Source organism: Palaemon carinicauda, chromosome 3 (genome assembly GCF_036898095.1).
Source record: "Palaemon carinicauda isolate YSFRI2023 chromosome 3, ASM3689809v2, whole genome shotgun sequence".
NCBI classification, from domain to species: domain Eukaryota; kingdom Metazoa; phylum Arthropoda; class Malacostraca; order Decapoda; family Palaemonidae; genus Palaemon; species Palaemon carinicauda.
Window position 1 is genome coordinate 14,002,934 of NC_090727.1, and position 27,983 is coordinate 14,030,916.

At 45.3% G+C, this 27,983-nt stretch overlaps 1 protein-coding gene across 5 annotated transcripts in view; it reads left to right on the top strand.

Annotated features, from left to right (window-relative positions):
- Window positions 1-27,983, top strand: part of LOC137638206 (elongator complex protein 2-like) — a 235,971-nt gene that overhangs the window by 129,484 nt on the left and 78,504 nt on the right. For 3 of the 5 annotated variants that reach the window (XM_068370287.1, XM_068370288.1, XM_068370289.1), the window contains exons 1-2: window positions 12,416-12,575; window positions 13,156-13,350. The exons of 1 other annotated variant lie outside the window; for it this stretch is intronic. In XM_068370287.1, the coding sequence (XP_068226388.1) occupies window positions 13,235-13,350 (116 nt within the window). In that variant the 5' untranslated portion in view covers window positions 12,416-12,575; window positions 13,156-13,234. Of the gene's footprint in view, window positions 1-12,415; window positions 12,576-13,155; window positions 13,351-27,983 lie in introns of those variants that run through there. One more of the 5 variants, XM_068370291.1, reaches the window with a different exon arrangement.

Below are 27,983 nucleotides of genomic sequence, written 5' to 3' on the forward strand. Positions count from 1 at the left end.
TAAAAAAGACTATTTGAAACAATACCTTGCTAGGTATTTATTTATTAAGCATTACCAGGATTCAGTTTTGCACCAATTTTTACTTGAAGCTGCTAAACTGTATCCACCTTTAAGTGACACTCACCCACCATCACCACCTAGGGAATCCTTTTCTGATGACGACGACACTGTAGATGAGCCACAACCTTCTTGTTCTGGATATAAACCATCTAAACGTTTGTGTCCATCCAATTAAGGTAAATTTTTAATTGTATTTCAATTAGTATTGTAACATAATATACTTCCCAAGTTAGGTTAGATTAGGTTGGTTTGATCTGGTTAGGTCATTTAAACACTATCCGGGGAGGTACAGGGGCACAGAGCACCCTGGTCAGGGCTCTGTGTCCTAGGTTAGGTTAGGTTAGGTTAGGTTTGTTTGATCTGTAGGTGCTCCTAATTCATTAATTCATATGCTGTTTTGTATCCATGGTGATTTACCCCACCCAAAACCCCGTGTTCCCAAAGGGTCCCCAACCTTGTTGGATGTAGTAGGGGGATATAAGCTACTAACTGAAAAACAACTTATTTCCCCGAACTATTACTATCGTAACCATTCACAACACATTAAAACACACACGAAAATATATAATTACTCTACAAAAATGGAGTTGGAACTACTGTAAAAATTTACCTTAATTTCTAATTACTATTAATTATTATTATTTATTGTTTACTTATTATTAATAACCAATTATTATTATTATTATTATTATTAATATTAATCACTAATTATTATTATCATTATTAACTAATTATCATCATTAATTATTATCATCAATTACTAATTAATATGTTATTTTCATTAGTAAAATAAATTTTTGAATATACTTACCCGATAATCGTGTAGCTGTCAACTCTGTTGCCGACAGAAATCTACGGTCGGGATACGCCAGCGATCGCTATACAGGTGGGGGTGAACACCACAGCGCCATCTGTGGTCAGGTACTCCAGTACTTCTTGTCAACACCACCTCAATTTTTTCCTCGGTCCACTGGTTCTCTATGGGGAGGAAGGGTGGGTCAATTAAATCATGATTATCGGGTAAGTATATTCAAAAATTTATTTTACTAATGAAAATAACATTTTTCAATATTAATCTTACCCGATAATCATGTAGCTGATTCACACCCAGGGTGGTGGGTGGAGACCAGCATACATGTTAACAAAGAAGCTAAGTATCCCGTATTTTATTTTATTAGTTATTCAAAAATAACATAAAATAAATAAGTACCTGGTAAGGAAGACGACTTGAACCATTACTCTGCCTTTATTAAGTACGTCTTCCTTACTGAGCGTAGCGGTCCTCTTAGGATGCTGAACGACTCTTAGGTGCTGAAGTATAAAGGGCTGCAACCCATACTAAAGGACCTCATCACAACCTTTCACCTCGGCGCTTCTCAAGAAAGAATTGACCACCCGCCAAATCAACAAGGATGTGGAAGGCTTCTTAGCCGACCGTACAACCCATAAAAAGTATTCAAGAGAAAGGTTAAAAAGGTTATGGGATTATGGGAATGTAGAGGCTGAGCCCCCGCCTACTACTGCATTCGTTGCTACGAATGGTCCCAGGGTGTAGCAGTTCTCGTAAAGAGACTGGACATCTTTGAGATAGAATGATGCGAACACTGACTTGCTTCTCCAATAGGTTGCATCCATAACACTCTGCAGAGAACGGTTCTGTTTGAGGGCCACTGAAGTAGCCACAGCTCTCACTTCATGTGTCCTTACCTTCAGCAAAGCAAGGTCTTCTTCCTTCAGATGAGAATGTGCTTCCCTAATCAGGAGCCTGAATAGGTAAGAAACTGAGTTCTTAGACCTTGGAAGAGAAGGCTTCTTGATAGCACACCATAAGGCTTCTGATTGTCCTCGTAAAGGTTATGACCTTTTTAGATAGTACCTAAGAGCTCTAACTGGGAAAAGTACTCTCTCCAGTTCGTCCCCCACCAAGTTGGACAGGCTTGGGATCTCGAACGACTTAGGCCAAGGACGTGAAGGAAGCTCGTTTTAGCAAAAAACCGAGCTGCAAGGAACATGTAGCCGTTTCAGATGTGAAAACTATGTTCCTGCTGAAGGCGTGGATCTCACTTACTCTTTTAGCTGTTGTCAAGCACACGAGGAAAAGAGTTTTTAATGTGAGGTCCTTAAAAGAGGCTGATTGGAGAGGTTCAAATCTTGATGACATAAGGAACCTTAGGACCACGTCTAGATTCCAGCCTGGAGTGGACAACCGACGTTCCTTTGAGGTCTCAAAAGACCTAAGGAGGTCCTGTAGATCTTTGTTGGTGGAAAGATCCAAGCCTCTGTGGCGGAACACCGCTGCCAACATACTTCTGTAACCCTTAATCGTAGGAGCTGAAAGGGATCTTACGTTCCTTAGATGTAACAGGAAGTCAGCAATCTGGGTTACAGTGGTACTGGATGAGGAAACTGCATTGGCCTTGTACCAGCTTCGGAAGACTTCCCCTTTAGACTGATAGACTCTGAGAGTGGATGTCCTCCTTGCTCTGGCAATCGCTCTGGCTGCCTCCTTCGAAAAGCCCCTAGCTCTTGAGAGTCTTTCGAAAGTCTGAAGGCAGTCAGACGAAGAGCGTGGAGGTTTGGATGTACCTTCTTTACGTGAGGTAGACGTAGAAGGTCCACTCCTAGAGGAAGAGTCCTGGGAATGTCGACCAGCCATTGCAGTACCTCTATGAACCATTCTCTCGCGGGCCAGAGCGGAGCCAACCAACGTCAGCCGTGTCCCTTTGCGAGAGGCGAACTTCTGAAGTACCCTGTTGACAATCTTGAACGGCGGGAATGCATACAGGTCGAGATGGGACCAATCCAGCAGAAAAGCATCCACGTGAACTGCTGCTGGGTCTGGAATCGGAGAACAATACAACGGGAGCCTCTAGGTTATCGAGGTAGCGAACAGATCTATGGTTGGCTGACCCCACAGGGCCCAAAGTCTGCTGCAAACATTCTTGTGAAGGGTCCACTCTGTGGGGATGACCTGACCCTTCCGGCTAAGGCGATCTGCCATGACATTCATATCGCCCTGAATGAACCTCGTTACCAGCGTGAGCTTTCGATCTTTTAACCAGATGAGGAGGTCCCTTGCGATCTAGAACAACTTCCACGAATGAGTCCCTCCCTGCTTGGAGATGTAAGCCAAGGCTGTGGTGTTGTCAGAGTCCACCTCCACCACCTTGTTAAGCTGGAGGGACTTGAAGTTTATCAAGGCCAGATGAACCGCCAACAGCTCCTTGCAATAGATGTGAAGTGTCCTTAGCTCCTGATTCCATGTTCCCGAGCATTCCTGTCCGTCCAAAGTCGCACCCCAGCCCGTGTCTGATGCGTCAGAGAAGAGACGGCGGTCGGGTTTCTGAACAGCCAAAGGTAGACTTCCTTGAGAAGAAAGCTGTTCTTTCACCACGTGAGAGTAGACCTCCTCTCTTCGGAAACAGGAACTGAGATCGTCTCTAGCGTCATGTCCTTTATCCAGTGAGCCGCTAGATGATACTGAAGGGGGCGGAGGTGGCGTCTCCCTAACTCGATGAACAGGGCCAGCGATGAAAGTGTCCCTGTTAGACTCATCCACTACCTGACTGAGCATCGGTTCCTTCTCAGCATGCTCTGGATGCAATCTAGGGCTTAGTAGATCCTTGGGGCCGACGGAAAAGCCCGAAAAGCTCGACTCTGAAGATCCATACCCAGGTAGACAATGGTCTGGGATGGGACGAGCTGGGACTCCTCAAAATTGACCAGGAGGCCCAGTTCCTTGGTCAGATCCATAGTCCATCTGAGAATCTCCAGACAGCGACGACTTGTGGGAGCTCTTAAAAGCTAGTCGTCTGACGGAGCCGGACACAAGATCATGGTACTGCTGCACAGTCTGTGAACTGTCAACCATGGGGAAGCGAGGAAGTACAGCGACAACCCGAAGCTGTCTAGACTGTCTGGGTCGTACAGACAACTCCTTATCGGGTTGCTGAGGTTGCCGCACTGCGTCACAACAAGTCACTTCTGCTGGTTGTTGAACGTCTTCCCAGTGACACACTGACTCCGTAAACAAAAAATCCTCTAACAAGGACTAAGCTTGGACTACATGTCTTGCAACAAAGCTCAAGGTCTATGGGAGCAGGTGTGGTAACAGACGGGGTTAGCGAATGAAGTGGAACCATTACCCTCCCTGGAAGCATGTTATGCTTAAATAAAAGTCCATAGGAGGCTAAGCAGCTAAAGGCTCCTCTCCAAATGACAGAGTCCTCAAGGGAATATCAGAAGGAGGGAGAATAGCACTTTCTCATCTACAGGAACCATATCCGAGAAAAGCTAAGTTCTCTCAGTGAGGGTTTCACTGGTGCAAAAGCAGCAGACTAGAAGGCAACGTTATGAAACTGCTTGACAGTCTAGTGAGTTGGCAACAACCAAAGATGTGTGACTGAGGAGCATGCGGTAAGGTATGCAGAGCATGCTGTATGCAGAGCATGCTGTATGTAGAGCATGCTGTAAGGTAAGCAGAGCATGTTGCATGGCGTGCGGCTTATGCTGCATGGGATGAGGCTCATGCTGCATGGGATGAGGCTCATGCTGCATGGTATGAGGCTCATGCTGCATGGGATGAGGCTCATGCTGCAAGGGATGAGGCTCATGCCGCATGCGTTGAGGAGGATGCCGCATAGTATGAGGCTCCTGCCTCATGGGTTGAGGCGGTTGCCGCATAGCATGAGGCTCCTGCCTCATGGTTTGAGGAGGATGCCGCATAGCATGAGGCTCCTCATAGCATGAGACTCCTGCCTCATGGGTTGAGGAGGATGCCGCATAGCATGAGGCTCCTGCCTCATGGGTTGAGGAGGATGCCGCATAGCATGAGGCTGCCTCATGGGTAGAGGAGGTTGCCGCATAGCATGAGGCTCCTGCCTCATGGGTTGAGGAGGATGCCGCATAGCATGAGGCTCCTGCCTCATGGTTTGAGGAGGATGCCGCATAGCATGAGGCTCCTGTGAGGTTCCTGCCTCAAGAGTTGCATCTGCCTCAAGGGTTGAGGAGGTAGCTGCGCAGAGAGAGGCTCATGCTGTGAAGAATGCGGTTGCTGCATGCGTTGAGGCGGCTGCTTCATAGCATGAGGTTCCTGCCTCAAGAGTTGCGTCTGCCTCAAGGGTTGAGGAGGTGGCTGCGCAGAGAGAGGCTCTTGCCTCAAGAGTTGAGGTTCTTGCCTCAAGAGTTGAGGTTCTTGCCTCAAGAGTTGAGGCTCTTGCCTCAAGAGTTGAGGCTCTTGCCTCAAGAGTTGAGGCTCTTGCCTCAAGAGTTGAGGTTCTTGCCTCAAGAGTTGAGGCTCTTGCCTCAAGAGTTGAGGTTCTTGCCTCAAGAGTTGAGGCTCTTGCCTCAAGAGTTGAGGCTCTTGCCTCAAGAGTTGAGGCGGTTGCCGCATAGCATGAGGCTCCTGCCTCAAGGAAAGTGGAGGTTGCTACATAGCGCTGGTACCTGGCAACTCCCAATGCGGCAGCTCACGCATGGAGGCAGGAGGAGCCTCAACATCATACGTCTGGCAGGGTGGACTGCGCAGAGGTGGAGGAGCGCTCGCAGGAGGAGGTGTGCTAACCTTCTCTGCCTGAAACTCCTGCATCAACACCGCAAGCTGAGACTGCATTGTCTGCAGCATAGACCACTAGAGTTTAAGAAAGACAACAACAAACGGAGCTACTGTCCGTTGAGACTGAGGGTCTAAAACAGCTGGTGCGGCAACAGACGGAGTTACTGCCTGTTGCGATACCACCTAGCCTCTCTGGGAGGTGTGCAGTTGTCGTACTGCAGCAAGTCCGAACTGACCCAGTGCTAATGGCACCACCTAGGAGTTGGACTTGCGCGGAAGGGACCGACTTGCACTTAAAAGCTGCAAGATTTGGTCCATGGTTTCTGCGAGAAACCTCTTCCGCAGACGAGGAAAAAAAAAAAAAGGGCTCTCTCGTCTTTGTGTGGGTGGGGTGATCACGTCGGCTACGTGAGTTGGTTACACCCGAAACCACGGAGGGAAACGTCTGTTCGTCGATCAAGGCCTGATGAACCCATAAGTCCTTCGACGTTACTTCTCCCCTGCTTGGGAGCTTGTAAGAGGTCCCAGACTAGGCGAACAACTGGCACGAACAGACGAACCCTCGAACGCAACACTGTAACACTTTGCGCTTATCACTTTATCACTTTTGATTTTCTGTTTGCACTTATTTCACTGAACTCGAAACTTTAAGTGGTTTGTACCTGAAACACGCAATTCTATCCTTCATTAAAAGTTAGTAATTGCGAAAACAGTATTACAATGTAACAGAAAAACATAATGAAAGATAAATAATTCAGTGGCTGGAAAAGAGACTAAACACTAGATCAAATAAACTACGTTTAAAATCTCTCACCGCATAAAGCCTGAGAACAAGAATAAAACTCTAGAAACGTTTACCTTCTTCCCCTAAAGAGACTAGGAAGAAGAGCAAAAACGATAACAACGTTACCCGCTTGAACGAAACGTTTATCCTCCTCTCTCTCCCTCCGTCTCTATCTCTCTCTCTCTCTCTCTTGACTTAGAACCTGAGAGATGAGCCCAATTATATATATCGTTAAAACATATTATTGTTAAAGGAAAAAAACTGAAAGATTTCCCAAATAAAAAGTTCCTTTATTAGAATTAAAACCATTTAAGCTAAGAAAGAATGAACAAAACGATAGAATCGTTCTACTCTTACTGCAACGTGACACCGTGACACTGTTTTAACGATAGAGCGCAAGTTGAACGTTCTGAACGTCAACAACAGCAGAGACAAAACAAAACGTTAGTTCAACTTTGAAAACAGTACGAGACTATCAAAGAAATTCTTTCAAAAACATTAAAATAGCATAATATGTTAACAGGTAAAAACGAAATGACGGGCTCAATGTTAATTAACTTCGGTTCCAAGAAAAGACCGCCTACTATTAGGAAAGGTCGAATATAAACAAATATAAAAATTAATTTTAATAAGTTTATAATAAAAGGAAGTTAATCGAAGAGGCCTATAAAAGGCGGAGAGATATAAAATAAATCTATAACTTTTGTTAAGCAAAATTAAGAAAGAGAGTCTATACTCTCTTCGACACCAACACTTCCGTCTAAGGGAAGGGTCGGCCATAAAAGTGAAAGAGTTCATACTCTCTTCGTCACCAAAATTAAATCAAAAATTAAATCAAATTAATTCCAAAAACTTGCTAAGCTAATGATAAAGCTTCCTGAATAGCGAAGGCTAAACTCTAGAGCAAATACATCACCAAATCGTGAGCAATAACTCCAGAATCAACAGCGTATCCATGTAGGTCTAGCCGGAGGCACGACAGAGGAAAAATTGAGGTGGTGTTGACAAGAAGTACTGGAGTACCTGACCACAGATGGCGCTGTGGTGTTCACCCCCACCTGTATAGCGATCGCTGGCGTATCCCGACCGTAGATTTCTGTCGGCAACAGAGTTGACAGCTACATGATTATCAGGTAAGATTAATATTGAAAAATTACTAATTATTATTAACTACTAATCATCATTATTAATTTCTAGTTAGTATTAAATTATTTCTAATCACTAATTATTATTAATTACTAATTATTGTTATTAACTATTTTTATTAATATTTTCATTATTAATTATTATAATTTATTATCGTTATCAATTTAATAATAATAATAATGATTAATATTAATTACTAATTTATTATTATTATTATTTACTGATTATCATTATTAATTATTACATTGATTACTAATTAACGTTACTAATTATTATAATTATCATTAACTACCAATTATAATTATTTATTGTTAATTATCATTATTAATTACTATGGTAATTTTTTTTTAGCGAGGCATATTTCCACCAACTCACAGCGGTGCCCTTTTAGCTCTGAAAAGTTTCCTGATCGCTGATTGGTTGGACAAGATAATTCTAACCAATCAGCGATTAGGATAAGTTTCAGAGCTAAAAGGGCACCCTGCGAGTCGGTGCAAATCTGCCTCACTAAAAAAAATTGACTGTAGTTATTAGATTATTTATAATTACTAATTATTATTACTAATTACTAATTATTATTACTAATTACTAATTATTTATCATCATTAATTGCAAATTATCAATTAACCTTTATTTTTATTATTTTTATTATTATTTATTATGATTTATAATTATAATCACTATTATTATCATAAGTATTTTGTTATTTAGTATTATAATGATCATTATGATAATTATTATGATTATGATTATCCTATTATCATTAGTAATACTTTTATTATTTAGTATTATGATTATGATTATTATTATTATAACTATTACTATTACAGTATTGTTACTATTAAAATACTATTATTATTATTAATATTATCATTTAGTCATTTGCCCTACAATTAAATATTCCAAACGAAACTTGAAAGCGTTTACCAAATTACCAAAACAATAAAAAAAAGGGATAAATTTTCAAGGAATCCTTTTTAAAGGATATAATTACTGAACCTACTGAAACTACTTCTTCAGCAACTGTCCACTTTGCACTTGTCCTAACAACACTAAACATGGAAAAAAAAACTTTTCTCCCTAACCTAACCTAACCAAGTGCATCATGTGTTTGCCCTGAGGGACAGGTGGGCTAACATTAATAAAACCTTTTTCTTATTTCAAAACTCACGAAGGCCAGAATACAAAGTTAAACTGAAAGACAGAGGAACAAAACCAATTAAATTTAGAGGTTATAAGTGTAATTATTCTATAGTCTAAAATCATTTTCAGTAACTTCGAAGGCTATCGTAAGAAAGTCTACATCACATATACATTCATTATAGTTTCAACACATTTTACCAAGACAAATATATCCCAAAACTACTCACCAATGAATGAATGAAGTCTCGTAGATCAATGCACTACTACGCAAAAACGCGTTAAAATCATCGCAAACTTAATATAAATAAACTTTTGAAACGTCTGAAGAAGTAGTTTAAGAACATTCACTCTATTTGTTTTGGATGACGTCACTGGACAAGGATTCTAAAGGAGGAGTGAGCCAAGGATTATCAAGTGTGACATCAGCGCCATCTATTGGTATCATCAGTCTTTTTTTTATTAGTATAAAGGGAAATAGCATAAGAGACCGAGGAGAACTCAACCTATACCCACCCTAAACCAAACCCCAGCCACTCCAACCCTACTCAACAACCCCCCCCCCCCCCCTCGCACACACACACTCTCTCTCTCTCTCTCTCTCTCTCTCTCTCTCTCTCTCTCTCTCTCTCAATAAAAGCAACGTTCCTCCCCAAAACCATGAAAGCTTCCAGTCACTTTCCCTTGATGTGTTTTAGTCACCTTCGTCTCCCATCTGACATCAAAGTGACCCCAAGTGATGTCCACATTGATTGTTTACATTATATCTCTTCCTCCTCCTCCTCCTCCACCTCCTCTTCTTCTTCTTCTTCTTCTTCTTCTTCTATTAAATTGAAGGTTGTAATCGTTATGTGGTTGAGCTAAGTAAATGATCATATATATATATATATATATATATATATATATATATATATATATATATATATATATATATATATATATATATATATATATATATATATATATATATATATATATATATATATATATATATATATATATATATATATATATCATCGGAGTGGGTGGCAGCAGCCAGTATCTTACATTTCTCAAAAAAGGACAGGGAAATAGGTAGTTCTAGATATCCATTTATTGAAAATCCCGACGTTTCGTGATCGTCATTATCACATATTCCAGGGCTGCAAATAGGAAGTAAATATATAACATTAAGAAACAGTAATATACAAATATATATATAAAGTGAAAATTGGTAAAAAAAAAATTAAAAATTCAAGTAAAAATATTCATAAAACAGAAGTGGAACCAACCTCGCATTAGCGCAAATAGAAACTGAATGGCATTAGCAACTACAGAACAAAACAAAGAAACCTATGACAAGGATAATTGAATGGAGGAAGCTTGGGTGTTTAACGATGGAACCAGTCTTTTAATCAAAATTGACTCCAGAATCGGCAAGTCGTGGGAATTAGATACTTGCCCTATAATGCTAAAATCTTTATTGTCAATGTTTATTTTGCACATTTTAGTATGATTGCGAATATTTGAATGTTCTGGGTTGGATATTCTGCAACCTGTTCGAAAACTAACACCTCTATGAGAGTCAATTCTGATCTTCAACAACCTCTTGGTAGATCCTACGTAGGTCCCAGAGTTACACTTTGGGCAAATATATTGATACACTACACCAGAGGACACCAAAGGGCTCAATCGAGCCTTAAAATAAAAAATCGAGCCAACTGTGAGAGGATTCTTAGGAATTAAGTTTACTACAACAGCTGAAAAATGTTGTTGTATGATTTTAGTACACTTTTGTCTAAAGGAATCATCATGAATAAAAGGAAAGCTCGCATAAAATTTGAGTTTGGGTACTGTTGTTACTTTTTGAGTCTGAGCCAATTTATTATTTAATAATTTGCTAAGATGCTTAAAAAATGATTTAGTCGGGAAACAGTTTTTCTTAAAATAATCACTTAAATAAAGTACTTCTGTATGAAAATATTCCCAACTAGAAGTAAGTAGGAATGCTCTGTGGAGAAGAGTAAAAATAGAGTTTAATTTAAAATTATAAAAACAAGAGCTATAAAAATTCGATCCTAATCCAGTAAAAGTCTTTTTTCTAAAAACTGTGGTATTAAAACCTTCTCTCTTTCTAGATACTAACACATCCAAAAATGTAATTTATTTCCTTCCTCCTTTTCTATTGAGAACCTTATATTATTGTGCTGTGAATTAGAAAAATCCACGAGGAAACGATTGATATTATTTTAAACAAATTATTTCTAGAACCTAATGCCACTTTTAATTCTTTTAATCGCACGTTTTTTAAGAAACTTTTGGAATTGGCGGTGCTGGACACCGCCTTTGTTTTTAATGGCAAGTTGTATAAACAAGTGGATAGTATGGCTATGGGTTCCCCTCTGGGACCCACTTTTGCTAACATTTTTATGTGCTCCCTGGAGGAGACCATGCTCGAAAATTGCCCTTTGAGGTACCATCCACTGTTTTATGTCAGATATGTTGATGACACCTTCGCTTTATTCAGAAATTAATTCTGTGCTGACTCCTTCGTGAAAGGGTTTATGTATTATGATCAGCAAAGCTGTGGTAGTCAAGCCCAAACAAACTAGGTGGATTGCAGTGAACGATCAGATGAAAATCTCCCACCATCACCAAACCACACTGGCCAGTGTAGTGATGGAAACAGGCCAAAAACCCCAGTCTGAGGCCTTTTTCCTGCAGTGGACTACAAACGGCTGCGTTTATTGTTGTGTTTATACATATAATGTATTGTATGTAGGTACACATGTCTATAGTGTATACACACACACACACACACACATATATATATATATATATATATATGTGTGTGTGTGTGTGTGTGTGTGTGTAGGCTATATATACTGATATATGTAAGAATATATATATATATATATATATATATATATATATATATATATATATATATATATATATATATTATGTACAGTATGTATATGCATGTATTTTGAATATGTATATATGCCTATTTATTTACAACTGAATATATTTGTATAATAAAGAACAAGTGATTGGCTATATATATATATATATATATATATATATATATATATATATATATATATATATATATATATATATATATATCATGCATATGCATAGCAAAGGTATGTATAGTATAATTCAATCAGTGTCCGTATAAGAGCATATTTTTAAAGTCCGGTGTAGTATATACAAACCCCGCCCCCTCTCCCGTCATCCGTGGCCAGGCTCCGCCCCTTTACGTTACACCAGCTACAGCTGTATAAATAACCTTTTAAAAACACGCTTGTAGCTATTTGAACGAAGCCTGCCTTATAAAAAAAATAATGTATATATATATATATATATATATATATATATATATATGATATGTTAATTCCATTGAATTTTCTCCCTTTCTAGGGTACGCTGCACAAAATTAACATGTTATAATAAATCTAGTTGAGTGGTAACACTGTAAGTTCCGCCAATTTTTGTTCATAATTCCACATTTGAAAGTCGAGAAAATTAATTGAAATGCATACCAATTTCACGTCACATTTGGCTAAAATATGTCTATATATACTTTTATGTTGTATGGTTTATTTTGTAAATACTAATAAAACAAGATAATCTATTAGCATTACGTTTAAAATATATTCATTTATCACAACACCCGTTTTTAATACCAAAACATGGACGGCATTTTCAGAGGCCACCTTTCGTTCAAACGTGGAGAGTGTGTTGATACCATTCTAGAACTGCATTTCATATGTGAATTAAACCCTACTGATATATATATTTTTTTGGTGAATAACCGAATGATCATGAGTTTAGACCTTACTTATGCATTCGCCAGTTTAGGGGCATTTTCTTAGATATCCTGTTCCCCAAGTTTGCAATGCACAGGTAAAGACAAGAGAATAATTAAAGTGGTTTTTACAAGTAAATTTTACCCCCATAAAAGGAGAAACATCGAAACTTACAAAAAAATAAGTTTCAACCTTGTATTCACAAATATCACAATACCAACTGATACAGCATGGATTGGTTCAGGAAAAAAATAATATTAACTAAAGCTGTTAAACTAACGTAAGCCTGTAGGGAGCCTCTTATACATAGTTTTTTTGGGTAGTTTGTAGCGCTACGGCGGCGGCCAAGCTTCCTAATTTGCTTATTATTGCTCCGACTGTTATCTTCTATAGAATAAAAACGTTTGGAAATGGTCTACGGATCTTAAATATGTTGTGTAAGGGAGGGTCTGGGGGGGGGGGGTGCGCAGCCCTCCTGGGTAAGGACACGGCTTTATAACGACGGCCACAGTTCAGAATATTCCCGTTTTCTACGGGATCTGGCCGTCACCCTACAAAGGCTCGGCTTTTTTTGCAGTGTTATTGTTTTCATTTTGATTTTAATATTTTTTTTTTTTTTTTTTTTTTTAGGGAAAAGTTTTATGTATAGTTAATGATTGCTGTTTTTTTTTTCACAGTTGCAAGGTGCTTATGGATGTTGAGATCAAGATAGTTCACTGAAGATCTCCTGAACAAATAAGGGACTTTCAATGCTTCATGATGATCAGGGGGAATCACAACCATCCCCTTGACACGGCTGATGTTCTGAATGAACCGAGAGTTTCTCTCCCAATGCACCAGAGAGATGTTCAACAACTACTTCAGCAGACAAGGTATATGAAATGTCATTTTCATGTGCATAAATCATCAAACTTTAAAGATGTCGTAACAATTGAGCTTTGCCTTATAGTGTAGGGACTGTGTTCTTTCCACATAAATTGATAATGGGGGATTTTTCAATATTTAACTTAGCCGGTGATTATATAAGCTGCAGCTCTGCTGCTCGACAGAAAACTCTACGGAAAAAATCCGCCAGCGATCGCTATGCAGGTAGGGGGTGTACTTCAACAGCGCCATCTGTCGTGCAGGTACTCAGTACTCATTGTAAACAAAGAACTCAATTTTCTCTCTGTTGTGCTACCGGCAAGACCTACTAATTCGCTGTTGCTAACTGGATTTGTTTTCACAACTATTTGGTGAAGTACACTTTTCTAGTTTTGAGCTTTCGTTGTGCAGGCTTTCTCTTCAATAAATCCTTGCATTCTTTTTTTGATATCGGATTATTTGTTGATGACTTTGGATAGTTTTTGAATTCCCCTTTGACCAATTCAAAATGGCTGACCCTTCTCAAGTCCCAAAATTCAGGAAGTGTAATGCTAGGGACTGTTCAAGGCGTCTTCCGAAGGCCTCTATCGATCCTCACACCGTTTGTTCCAATTGTCGGGATAAAACCTGTCAATTGGAAGATCGATGTGAGGAATGCGTTGGGCTTTCGGAATTCGATTTTATCGAATTCCAAAAATATACACGTAGGCTAGAGAGAGATAGAGTCAGGAGAAGTTCATCTCGTTCTGTTGATTTTTCCTCTCCTCATGCCCCACAACCTATTCCTTCCCCTGTAGTGGTTGCTCCTGATCCCCCTTCTGGCACTCAGGAACCTTCGATGGCTGACATGATGCGTGCCATCCAAGCTCTGGGTGAGAGAGTTGAGTCCTTGGCTAGTGACCGTAACCAGCTCATGGCGGACGTCAAGGAGCTGAAGTGTAAAAGTGCAGTGGGAAGTGGTAAAGTGAGTGATAGTGTTGTGGATAGTGTTGTGGATAGTGTTGCGCTTGAGGGTTCGTCTGTTCGTGCCTGTCGTCCTCCTAGTCCGGGACCTCTTGCAAGCTCCCAAGTCCAGGGGAGAAGCAATGTCGTACGACCAATGGGTTCGAGAGGCTTTAATCAGTGAACAGACGTTCCCTCCGTGGTTTCGGGCGTATCTACCCAAGATCGCCCCACCCACACAAAGATGAGAGAGCCCATTTATTCCTCGTCTGCGGAAGAGGTTTCTCGTAAGAAACCATGGACCAAGGTCTCACGACCTCTTAAGCGCAAGTCGGTCCCTTCCGCGCAAGTCCAACGGCCCAGTTGTAGCCACTGGGTCAGTTAGGACTCGCTGCAGTCTTCCGAGGACTGCTCACCTCCTAAGAGAGGCAAAGCGGTACCGCCTCAGGCAGTTACACCGTCTGTCGCCGCACCTGCGCCTACAGACCCTAAGTGGTCTTTGCTGCAGACCATGCAGTACCAATTAACGTCTCTGATGCAGGACTTTCGTGCGGAGAAGGTTGCTGCTGCACCAACCTCTTGCCTACAACCAACCACACTCTCGGTTGTGCGTCCTGGGGACGCTGAGGCGACCTTCTTGCGCACTCCAGCTGAGAGAGTCCCGCCACCCATGCGTTCCAGTGTACCCTGCCAGCCGCATGTTGACGTTCAGCGACGCACGGAACCTTCCGTTGACGTTCGCGAGGTACAACAACCGTCAGAGTTGTTTTGTTTTGACGCGGTGCGTCAACCTCCGCAACCCAGTGTGGTTGCCTCTGCTCGCCCACATCAGACTAGACAGTCTGGAGTAGACGCTGTGCGTCCCCGCGCTGCTATGGTTGTTGCCAGCTCACAGACTGGGCAACAGTTCCATGACGTTGCGTCCGGTTCAGTCACGCGTGCACCCGTGCGACCGGACTCAGCTAACCAGCCGATACCTACTCCATTGCCGCTTCCTACTCAATACTCGAATGATGGACTCTCTGATGATGACGATGCGGCACACGTTGATGAACCACATTCGGACCTTGACGAGCCCAAGCAACCCTCTTTGAACTTTAGAAAAGTTCTTGCTCTGTTCAAAGAGATGTTTCCGGACCATTTTGTGTCTGTGGCTCCGCGCTCTCCTCCGTCAGAGTTTGCTTTAGGTACGCAGTCATCCTCGCCTGCCTTTACTAGACTCGTCCTCGCACGCTCGTCCAAGAGAGCTTTACGAGTTATAGGAGAGTGGATGCAGTCCAAAAAGAGTCTAGGGAAGACAGCCTTTATGTTTCCCCCTGCTAAACTCTCTTCTAAATCGAGCGTCTGGTATGCCACGGGAGAAGTTCTCGTCTTGGGAGTTCCTGCCTCTGCCCAGGGCGACTTCTCAAGTCTGGTAGACTCTCCCCGTAGGCTAGCCATGAGACGCTCTAAGATTTGCTGGTCTCCTTCGGACCTAGACCATCTGTTGAAAGGGTTATTTAGAGCCTTCGAGGTCTTCAACTTTTTAGACTGGTGTCTGGGAGCTTTGAGCAGGAAGATCTCCCCGACTGAGAAGGAATCTTCATTGCTCATCATGTCCTGCATGGACAAGGCCATACGTGACGGATCTAGTGAGCTTGTTGCATCGTTCGTATCCGGAGTCCTCAAGAAGCGTGAGAACCTTTGCTCTTTCCTGTCAGCTGGAGTGACACCGTGTCAAAGATCAGAACTTCTGTTTGCTCCTCTCTCTAAGTGCCTTTTTCCAGAGGACTTGATTAAGGAGATTGCTGCTTCTTTGATACAGAAGGACACCCATGACCTGGTTGCGTCTTCTGCCCGCAAAGCCACCCCTTTGCCTACCTTGTCAGCTAGACCAAGGATGGACACTCCAGCGTCCCGATTTATTCCGCCCTTTCGTGGCAGAGCCTCCAGCAGAGGAGGTGCTCGTGCCGAAGGGAGACGTGGGAAGAAGAAAGGAACCAAGTCCTTTAAAGGCAGAGTCTGACTGCCAGCTTCTTCAGACAGCAGTGGGAGCCAGACTCAAGAACTTCTGGCAGACCTGGGAGAAGAGAGGCGCAGATGCACAATCTGTGAAGTTGCTCAGAGAGGGGTACAAGATCCCGTTTGTACGAAAACCCCCTCTAGCAACGTCTCCCATCGATCTCTCTCCCAGGTACAGAGAGGAAGACAAGAGACGAGCATTGAAACAGGAGGTGTCTCTCTTACTAGAAAAGGGAGCGGTAGTCAAAGTCCTGGACCATCAAACCCCGGGCTTCTACAACCGTCTCTTCTTAGTGGCAAAGAAGACAGGAGGGTGGAGGCCGGTGCTAGACGTCAGTGCGCTGAATGTCTTTGTCACAAAGCAGACGTTCTCCATGGAGACCACAAAGTCCGTTCTAGCAGCGGTCAGAAGGGAAGACTGGATGGTCTCTTTAGACCTAAGGGACGCATACTTTCACGTCCCCATCCACCCAGACTCCCAACCTTTTCTGAGATTTGTTTACGAAAAGGTTGTCTACCAGTTTCAAGCCCTGTGCTTTGGCCTAAGCACAGCTCCTCTTGTGTTTACGAGGCTGATGGGGAATGTAGCCAAATTCCTTCATTTAGCGGACATCAGAGCCTCCCTCTATTTGGACGACTGGCTTCTAAGAGCTTCTTCCAGTCGTCGCTGTCTGAAGGATCTAAAGTGGACTCTAGATCTGACCAAGGAATTGGGTCTCCTGGTCAATATGGAAAAGTCTCAAGTGGTCCCATCCCAAACTATTGTGTATTTAGGGATGGAGATTCACAGTCTAGCTTTTCGGGCTTTTCCGTCGGCCCCCAGAACAAGTCAAGCCCAGTTATGCATCCAGAACATGCTGAAGAAGGAACGATGTTCAGTCAGGCAGTGGATGAGTCTGATAGGGACGCTATCATCCCTGGAACAGTTCGTATCGTTAGGAAGACTACACCTCCGTCCTCTTCAATATCACCTAGCTGTTTACTGGAAAAAGGACAAGACGCTAGAAGCGGTCTCGATCCCCATTTCAGAGAAGATGAAGTCTTCCCTGACTTGGTGGAAGGACAGTATCAGCCTCAGAGAGGGTCTGCCCCTGGCTGTTCAGACTCCCAACCACGTTCTCTTCTCGGACGCATCGGACACGGGCTGGGGCGCGACATTAGACGGTCGGGAATGCTCGGGAACTTGGAACTCGAGTCAAAGGACAATGCATATCAACTGCAAGGAGCTACTGGCAGTTCATCTGGCCTTGAAAAGCTTCAAGTCTCTCCTTCAAGGCAAAGTGGTGGAGGTGAACTCGGACAACACCACGGCTTTGGCGTACATCTCCAAGCAAGGAGGGACCCACTCTATGACGTTGTACGAGATCGCAAGGGACCTCCTCACCTGGTCAAAAGATCTAAACATTTCACTAGTAACGAGGTTCATCCAAGGCAACTTGAATGTCATGGCAGATTGCCTCAGTCGGAAGGGACAAATCATTCCAACAGAATGGACCCTACACAAGGATGTGTGCAAGAGACTGTGGGCCACATGGGGCCAGCCTACCATAGATCTCTTCGCAACCTCGATGACCAAGAGGCTCCCAATATATTGCTCACCAATCCCGGACCCAGCAGCAGTTCATATAGATGCCTTTCTCCTAGATTGGTCACATCTAGACCTATATGCATTCCCCCCGTTCAAGATTGTCAACAAGGTACTGCAGAAGTTCGCCTCTCACGAAGGGACAAGGTTGACGTTAGTTGCTCCCCTCTGGCCCGCGAGAGAATGGTTCACCGAGGTACTTCGATGGCTAGTGGACGTTCCCAGAACTCTTCCTCTAAGGCTGGACCTTCTACGTCAGCCACACGTAAAGAAGGTACACCAAGGCCTCCACGCTCTTCGTCTGGCTGCCTTCAGACTATCGAAAGACTCTCGAGAGCTAGAGGCTTTTCGAAGGAGGCAGCCAGGGCGATTGCTAGAGCAAGGAGGACATCCACCCTTAGAGTCTACCAATCGAAGTGGGAAGTCTTCCGAAACTGGTGCAAGTCAGTATCCGTATCCTCGACCAGTACCTCTGTAACTCAAATAGCTGACTTCCTTTTATACCTGAGGAAAGAAAGATCTCTTTCAGCTCCCACTATCAAGGGTTACAGAAGCATGTTGGCATCAGTCTTCCGTCACAGAGGCTTAGATCTTTCCAACAACAAAGATCTACAGGACCTCCTTAAGTCTTTTGAGACCACGAAGGAGCATCGTTTGGCTACACCTGGTTGGAATTTAGACGTGGTACTAAGATTCCTCATGTCAGAAAGGTTCGAGCCGCTACAATCAGCCTCCTTTAAAGATCTCACTTTAAAGACTCTTTTCCTGGTTTGCTTAGCCACAGCTAAAAGAGTCAGTGAGATTCACGCCTTCAGCAGGAACATCGGATTTTCATCTGAAACGGCTACATGTTCTTTACAACTTGCTTTCTAGCCAAAAACGAGCTACCTTCTCGTCCTTGGCCGAAATCGTTCGATATTCCAAGCCTATCAAATATGGTTGGAAATGAACTAGAAAGAGTCTTATGCCCTGTGAGAGCTCTTAAGTTCTATTTAAGACGAACTAAACCTTTACGAGGACAGTCAGAAGCTTTATGGTGTTCAGTCAAGAAACCATCTTTGCCTATGTCAAAGAATGCTTTATCCTATTTTATCAGACTGTTAATACGAGAAGCTCATTCCCATCTGAGTGAGGAAGACCAAGCTTTGCTGAAGGTAAGGACACATGAAGTTAGAGCTGTCGCAACTTCAGTGGCCTTTAAACAAAATAGATCTCTGCGAAGTATAATGGACGCAACCTATTGGAGAAGCAAGTCAGTGTTCGCGTCTTTTTATCTTAAAGATGTCCAGTCTCTTTACGAGAACTGCTACACCCTGGGACCATTCGTAGCAGCGAGTGCAGTAGTGGGTGAGGGCTCAACCACTACAATCCCCTAATTCCATAACCTTTTTAATCTTTCTCTTGAAATGTTTTTATTGTTGTTTTTGGGTTGTCCGGAAGGCTAAGAAGCCTTTCGCATCCTGGTTGATTTGGCGGGTGGTCAAATTCTTTTCTTGAGAAGCGCCTAGATTAGAGGTTTTGATGAGGTCCTGTGGTATGGGTTGCAACCCTTCATACTTCAGATCCTAGGTGTCGCTCAGCATCCTAAGAGGATCGCGAGGCTCCGTAAGGAAGACGTACTTAAAAAGGCAGAGTAATTGTTCAAGTCGACTTCCTTACCAGGTACTTATTTATTTTATGTTTGTTATTTTGATAACTTCTAAAATGAAATAAAAAATCCTTAGCTCATAATAATGTAAACATTTATTGCTGGTCTCTACCCACCCCCCTGGGTGTGAATCAGCTTATATAATCACCGGCTAAGTTAAATATTGAAAAATGTTATTTTGATAATAAAATAAATTTTTGAATATACTTACCCTGTGATTATATATTAAAAGACCCTCCCTTCCTCCCCAATAGAGACGCAGTGGACCGAGGAGAAAATTGAGTTCTTTGTTTACAATGAGTACTGAGTACCTGCACGACAGATGGCGCTGTTGAAGTACACCCCCTACCTGCATAGCGATCGCTGGCGGATTTTTTCCGTAGAGTTTTCTGTCGAGCAGCAGAGCTGCAGCTTATATAATCACCGGGTAAGTATATTCAAAAATTTATTTTATTATCAAAATAACATTTTTGGGAAGAGGACTAAATAAGTAGTTGATACAGACATCACGGTTTTTGATTTATAAATATGTGAGAAAACTATGAATGCAGTGGTTTCATATGGAGCCTAAAAATAGATCAAGTACATTTTCTGATATTCTGCATAAATTGTGTGTGTGTATATATATATATATATATATACATACATATATATATGTATATATAATTGTTTATTTTTTAATACTATATTTTAGTCCCTCATATACATACAGCATTTCTAAATTGACGTCCCTCTTTTCAGAAATCTTATTCAGTACGGTTAAGCTCATGTGTCTTCTTCGAGGTTAAAAAGAGAAAAAAAAATGGTAACAAACTCAAAATTTAGGATATATAGTATAAGCTCTAAGCTTAAGATGTATGATTTAAGCTCTAAGCTTCAGTTGTTCCGTAGCAAATACAGACCACGCTATTTAATGTGGGTAATTACTTCGGCGTAGCTGAAATGACGAGCCATTAGAATTTTAACGAGGGTTTACTACCCCACCGCTAGTTAGGGAGGGGTAGCTTGCAAACCTCCCCCCCCCCCCTCACCCACACCTGTGAATACTTCACCTTGCTTTTATCTCGGGTGGCAGACGGACGTGTCTGCTTTCACCCTCGCTTTGTCAGCCATTAATCTGTCTTTGCTTTTTCTTTTTTACAGACTGTTGTGAAGTTGGCCTCTACCCTCATGCGTAAGTGTCCTGGGTTACCTGACCGCCCTTGTAGCACATTTACGTCGGCGGTCGACATAGATCCTCACACCTTGTGTCCTCATTGTAGGGGCCAACGGTGTGATAGTGGTAACGTATGTGGTGAGTGTAGGGAGTGGTCTACCTCCCAGTGGGAGAGGTTTTCCCGGCGCTGGAAGAAGAAGTCCAAACGGGATATTTCTCCTTCAAAGGCTTCTTTGAAGAGAGAAAATCCCAAGGACTCTTCTTCCGTAGCCCAAACCTCCTCCGAAGCTCCCACTCGATCGGTTTCTTCTGAGAGGCCGTCGACTGGTAGCGTAGGCCGTAGTTCTGTTGACCGATCCCGGGGTGTGGGAGAGGTAGTTGCCTCCCATAGCGAGGCAGCTCCTCCTCCTCCCCCGGAGGAGGATATATCTTTACCTGTAAATAATAACGATTTATTACAGCTTTGGGCTTCCTTGGGGCTTCAGGATTCGCCCTCCAAGGAAGCTCTGTTTGACATGATCAAATTAGGAGCAGCTGTTAAGCAATCGCCGACGATAGCAGAGATAGATCCTCTGTCTATCGTCGACGTTGTTGTGACGGAGGCCTCTGGTGTGTCTGCTCAAACTCCTGCTCCTGTTGTTGCTGCGGTAGCTAAAGACTTAGTTTCTCCCTCCGAACATCCTTCGAGGGAGGAACTAAGTCCTACGGTCTCTCCTGCCGGTGATTCTCCCCCTCGGGGGAGTTCACTCACAGAGACTCCTCTTCGGAGGCCTGCTGATGGTCAGCTTGCTGATCCCACGGCCCCTAAAGGGCGTATAAGGCGGAAGGCTCGTCCTCCCCTTCGCCGTAAAGGCCTTCCTTCTCCTCACAAGGGAGTTAGGAGGCGCCTCTTCGGCTCGTCATCCCCGCAGTCCTCCACTGAGGAAACTAGCCGTTCACCGATCCTGCCAGCTACCACCTTGGACCTCTCCGGAGATCGTTCGCGATCTCCTTCGGTGGAAGGTCGTCCTTACTCAGAGCCTTCAGACCTGCTGACCTGCCGTCACCTTTCCAGGCTGCTGATGTGCAGTGGGCGCCTTCACATCCTGTCATTGCACAGGCAACGGTCCCTTCGGGGCATAAGGGACTTGAGCGCAAACCTGCAGCTCAGTCCCTTAAGCGCCAGGTAACCGCTGCGCGCCATCGTCCTGTGGCAGTTGTTCCAGACCTAGCGCCCCAGCGTGCACCTGCTGATCCTGTGTCTACGCGCCAGGCTTCCCTTGCGCACCCACGACCACCAGTGCGCACCTGCAGTTCCTGTAATAGCGTGCCAGCGCTCACCTGCGCTTGAGCACTCTCCTGTTGCTGTTACAGCATGCAAGCGCTCTCCTACTCGTCAGCGCTCTCCAGTGCCTCAGGGCACATCTGGGCTCAAGCGCGCAGTTCCAGAAGTTCCTGATATAGCGCGTAAGCGCTCACCGGCGTGTCAGCGCACATCTGCACACCAGTGCACAGCCCTGGAGTCTCCTAAGTTAGCGCACAGGTGCTCACAGGGACTCCAGCGCTCTCCAGCTAAACCGCGCACTCCTGTGCACCCACATCCTGATGCACGCCAAGCCCAGCAGCACACTCCTGTGGGCCCGCATCCTGATGCGCACCCACGATCTCCTGCACGCCTAGCGTGCCCACGATCTCCTCAGAGCGCAGTTCCTGTTTCTCCTGCCCGTCAGCGCTCACTTGCGTGCCAGCACGCACATTCTCCATTGCGCGCCCACGAGGTTGCGCAAGCGCGCCCTCGCCCTCTGCTTCAGCCAGATACACTCGCTCTGTGCCCACGCGCTACAGATATTTCTCCTGCGCGAGCGCGCTCCACAGTTTCGCCCTCACGGGCCCTTCAACAGGTTCCTGCGAGCGCCCGTCCAGCCTCCTACGCAGCCCCATGCTCCATCTCCTGCGCGCCACCACTCGCCTGCGCGCCCTCGCCATCACCTTTGCGTGCCCGCGTCCTCGCCATCACCTTCGCGCGACCGCGCCCGAAGATTCTGCCGCGCGAGACCTAGGGCAGGGCTCATTGTGCAACCACCAGCGCGATCCCACCCGCGATAACGCGGGGCTTCAGGAGGCCAGGTCATCGTCTTCTCTTTCCCCTCCCCGCAAGCGCAGAACAGCGCGCATGTCGGATTAGGGGAGGTTTCCGGACAGGTCCAAGGATTCCTTTTCTTCAGTTTCAGCACCTTTTCAGGCGGACCCTCGTTTGTTGACTCTTCCTAGGGATCGAACGATCCCCTTCCCTCCAGAGGGAGTGTCTGACAGCGTGACTGTCAGCCAGCAGCCCTGGTTTGGGACCATTGTTAGAGCTCTCGTACAGGCTTTTAAGCCTGTATTCTCTGAACTAGGTCACAAAGCAGTGGCGGCTTCATTTCCCCTGAAGAGGAAGAGAGGAGTTCCCTCCGTGGTGACTTCTCTTAGGGCTAAGCTGTCTCCTCAGAAGTCCTTGCGCAAGGCTCCCTCACCCCCTCAGACTTTCCTTCCCCTGCGGATGAGGATTTCCCGTCCTCGGGAGTCGGGTGAGTCGGGTCGTTCTCCCATCGCACCAATGTGGGGAACACCCCCTCTCCCCGAGAAGTCTTCCCGCATTGGGGTAGAGAAGAGCCTGCCACCATCGTTACTGGAGTCCTGTATCCCTCCCAGGAGGGAGCCAAAGGACTCAAAGGCTTTGCCTAAGTCTTCGGCAAGGATTAGACAGGAGCCAGCCAGACACTCGGAGAATGTCCATGAATCTCCCCAGGAAGAGCCTCTGGGGACAGGAGACTTTGCTGCTAGCCCTTTGGGAGGAGAGCTTCAAGAGTCAGAACACACATTCTGGCAAGTTCTGACCCTCATGAGAAATCTCAACGGGTTTCCGGACCCAGAGATTCCTCCTCGTGAGGGCAAGGACACAGTCTTGGACCGAGTCTACGGTACCCAGAAACCTTCTAGGGCCAGTGCAGCTTTGCCCTGGTCACAGGGGGTGAAGAGTGCCAGAGACAAGGTCGAAGGCCAGCTCTCTGAGCTTGCCTCCTCCAGCAGATCCAGCGCCGGTAACAAGCTCCTCCCGCCTCCTCGAGTCCATCAGAGGAGGTACATTGAGATCTTGGAGGAGACTTGTTTAGCTCTTCCTTTGCACCATTCTCTGGAAGAGCTTACCGGGGGAGTCCCTCTAGAGAGACTTTCCAACCGGCATGTCTCGTATTCAGTAACAGAGATCATAAGCCAGGAGAAGGAGGTTGCAAATTGTGCCATGCAGGCAACCTCGTGGCTGGCATTCTGGCTAGGGTCTCTGGGCATCCTGGTGCAGTCTGAGGACTTGTCCAAGGAAAGCACTTGGAAGGCACTGGAGACCTTTTTGCTCTTAGGCACGCGGACCATCGAGTTTCTAGCCCACCAAGTCTCGAGCTTGTGGGCTAACACGATCCTGAAACGACGGGACGCAGTGGCTGAGAGATTCCACCAGAAGGTCCCCAGTACCGACGTCAGCAGGCTCAGACATTCTTCCGTCCTCGGTAAGAATTTGTTTGAGCCTAAGGACGTGGAGCAGGCTGCTGAGAGGTGGAGGAAATCCAACCAGGATTCCCTTCTCCATAGGGCCCTGACATCGAGGCCCTACAAACCTCCAGCAACCCAACAGCCCCGTCCTGCCAAGAATACGAAGAAGGAGACAGCAGCAAAGACAAAGGTGTCTCAGCCCTTTCCTGTCAAGGACAAGAAGGGCAAAAAGTCTTTCAGGGGAGGTAAAAATCCTAGAGGGAGCGGCCGAGGCCGCAAACGCTAGGATTGGCAGTCTCCCTGCATGTCCACCAGTGGGGGGATGCCTACAAAGTTGCGTGACAAGGTGGCAGCAACTCGTGGCAGATCCCTGGACGATCTCCATGATCGGTCAGGGATATCGCATACCGTTCACAACATCTCTACCTCTCCTGACAGCGAATCCAGTGTCATTGAGCTCCCTTACCATGGGATTGGTAAGAGGGCAAGCCCTTCGGGCAGAAGTCGAGACCATTTTGAAGAAGGACACTCTCCAAGAGGTAGTTGACGGGTCCCCAGGCTTCTGCAGTCGACTCTTTCTAGTAAAAAAGGCGTCTGGAGGCTGGAGACCAGTCATCGACCTCTCAATCCTGAACGGGTTTGACAGACACCGTTCAGCATGGAGACGGCAGAAACGGTCAGGCTTGCAGTGAGACCACAAGACTTCATGTGTACACTGGACCTGAAGGACGCGTACTTCCAGATCCCAGTCCACCCGTCTTCATGGAAGTACTTAAGATTCAACCTAGACAACAAGATCTACCAGTTCAAGGTGCTGTGCATCGGTCTCTCCACAGCTCCTCAAGTGTTCACCAGAGTGTTCACCCTGATATCATCTTGGGCTCACAGGATCGGTATCCGTCTCCTCCGTTACCTGGACGACTGGCTGATCCTAGCAGACTCGGAGGCAACCCTTCTTCGCCACCGAGACAAGCTTCTCGAACTTTGCCAAGATCTAGGGATCATGGTAAATCTCGAGAAGTCCTCTCTGCTGCCCACTCAGAAATTGGTATACCTAGGCATGGTCATAGACACCAATCTCTGCAAAGCCTTCCCATCAGACGACAGGATAGCAAAGCTGAGGAAGGTCGCAAGGCCTTTCCTCAGATGAGAAGAACTTCCAGCCCAAACGTGGTTACGTCTCCTCGGCCATCTCTCATCCCTGGCCCGTCTAATTCCCAATGGTCACCTCAGAATGAGATCTCTCCACTGGCGACTCAAGTCTTGGTGGAATCAAGGTCATGATTCCACGGACACTCTGATCCCCATGGGTTCTGCGGAACAGACGGAGCTTCAGTGGTGGGTGGCAGACGAAAACCTATGGAAGGGAGTGGATTTTCTCGTCCTCCCCCCGGATTTGATGAGGTTTTCGAACGCATCAAAGAAATGAAGGCCGTATTCCTGGCTCTTCAGAAGTTCCACCAAGTCCTGGTGGGCCACTCTGTGGTGGTGATGAGCAACAACACCACAGTAGTGGCTTATATCAACAAGCAGGGAGGTAGCTTTTCAGAACAGCTATCCCATCTTGCAGTAGAGATACTGAGATGGACCAAAGTCCACTCGGTCACACTATTGGCTCGCTTCAATCCAGGCAAAAGGAATGTGCTTGCCGACAGTCTGAGCAGAGTGGCGCAGATAGTGAGTACCGAGTGGTCTTTGGATCGTCAAGTAGCCAACAAAGTCCCGACTTTGTGGGGTTCCCCAACTGTGGATCTGTTCGCTACAGCGCTGAACTTCAAGCTTCCGCTGTACTGCTCCCCAGTCCCAGATCCCAATGCTCTCTGGCAAGACGCCTTCCAACAACGGTGGGATCACATCGATGTATACGCTTTTCCCCCCGTTCTGTCTAATGAGGAGGGTGCTCAACAAGACCAGAATATCGGTCAGTCTCTCAATGACCCTAATAGCTCCGCTATGGCATCACGCAGGATGGTTTCCGGATCTTCTGCAACTCCTCACGGAGCTCCTGAGAGAACTCCCTCTACGACACAAGCTACTCAAACAACCACACGCCAACATCTTCCACAAAGCCGTAGCCTCGCTTCGACTTCACGCCTGGAGACTATCCAGCACCTCCTCACTGAGAGAGGATTTTCGCAACAAGTTGTGAACAGGATGTCTGGACACCTGTGTAGGTCATCCGCAGGAGTCTACCAGGCGAAGTGGCGAGTTTTCAGTGGTTGGTGTCGTGGAAGGGGTATCTCTCCACTCGATGCCACTATTCCAGCAATAGCGGAGTTCTTCGTGTATTTGCGGGAAGATATGCGCCTTTCAGTTTCGGCAGTGAAAGGCTATCGCTCAACCTTAAGTCTAGCCTTCAGGCTCAAAGGAGTGGACATTTCTTCCTCCTTGGAACTTTCCCTACTCATACGGAGTTATGAACTTACCTGCCCTCAGTTGAAAGTGAGACCTCCTCCATGGAACGTGGTTTGAGTTCTCAGGTCTCCTAAGAGACCTCCTTACAAACCATTACGCCAGGCTTCTGATCGCCACCTTACTTGGAAGAGGGTGTTCCTGATAGCTTTGTCCTCGGCCAAGCGAGTCAGTTAACTTCATGGTCTCTCATACGACATCGCCCATTCAAGGGGATGGGGGGAGGTAACGTTCAGATTCGTCCCCGAGTTTGTTGCTAAGACTCAGAATCCCAGAGTGCTGGACCCTCGGTTCAACTCTTTCCAGGTTTCGAGTCTTCTTTCTGTAACAGATGACCCAGACCATCTCCTACTGTGCCCAGTAAGGAGTCTGAGGTTGTATCTTAAGAGAACAGCTGCAGTCCGTCCCCAGGTGCAAGCCTTGCTTCTGAGCACCGGGAAAACGAAGAGGAGGGTCACCAAGAATACCAGCTTGGCCTAGCCTTGAATCCTGACCCTCCTCCGTCACGTCGCCCTAGAGCACATGATGTTAGGGGCATAGCTACGTCCCTGGCCTTCAAGAAGAATTATTCAGTGACGCAGGTCCTGCAAGTTGGGGTGTGGAAGCGTCAGACGACCTTCACAACCCACTACCTGCAAGACGTGACACACAGGAGACTTGATACGTTCTCTATCGGCCCTGTGGTGGCTGCACAACAGCTGGTGTAACCTCAGGCTCCTTAATGGACAGGTAGCAGAGGGTTGAGGGCATTGTTACCCGGTTTTAGTCTGCATGAATGAAAAGGTATGTCTGGCCCTTATTCTTTTCTTCATCCTCCCCTCTCTTGGGGAAAGCAACATCCTGGGTTCTCTGCACAGCTGACTTCAAACCACTGCAGGTAAACCATGCTTCCTTGTGTTCCTAGTATTAAGGTAATACTGTCACGTCCCCATACCCTGACGAGGTGGTATTGGGTGAGTCCTAGCCTAAAGTTTCCTTCTAAAAGACTACAGGTCAACTTCCTAGGACGAGTCACACTTTATTATACCTTCACACACAGATTGCGTAGGCCGCAGTCCTTGCGTAGCAAGGTTCTAGCGAGATGCAGGGACTCCTTATTGCTAAGTGCGAACACACTCAAATATTGAGTCCCCGGGCAAAGCCAAAAGCTAGTACTGGCAGGGACGTACCACCCTTCCTAATGGGTGAGTCACCTCTATTAAATAGCGGGGTTTGTATGTCAGTTACGGAACAAATGACAAATTCGTAGATAATTTGTATTTTTCCTCACTATACAAACCTTAGCTATTTAACCAAACTTGCCCGCCAGCCCTATCCCCTTGAAGTCCTACCTCCAAGCAAAGTGAGCTCAAGCACAGGTGTGTGTGAGGGGGGGGTTAACAGGCTACCCCCC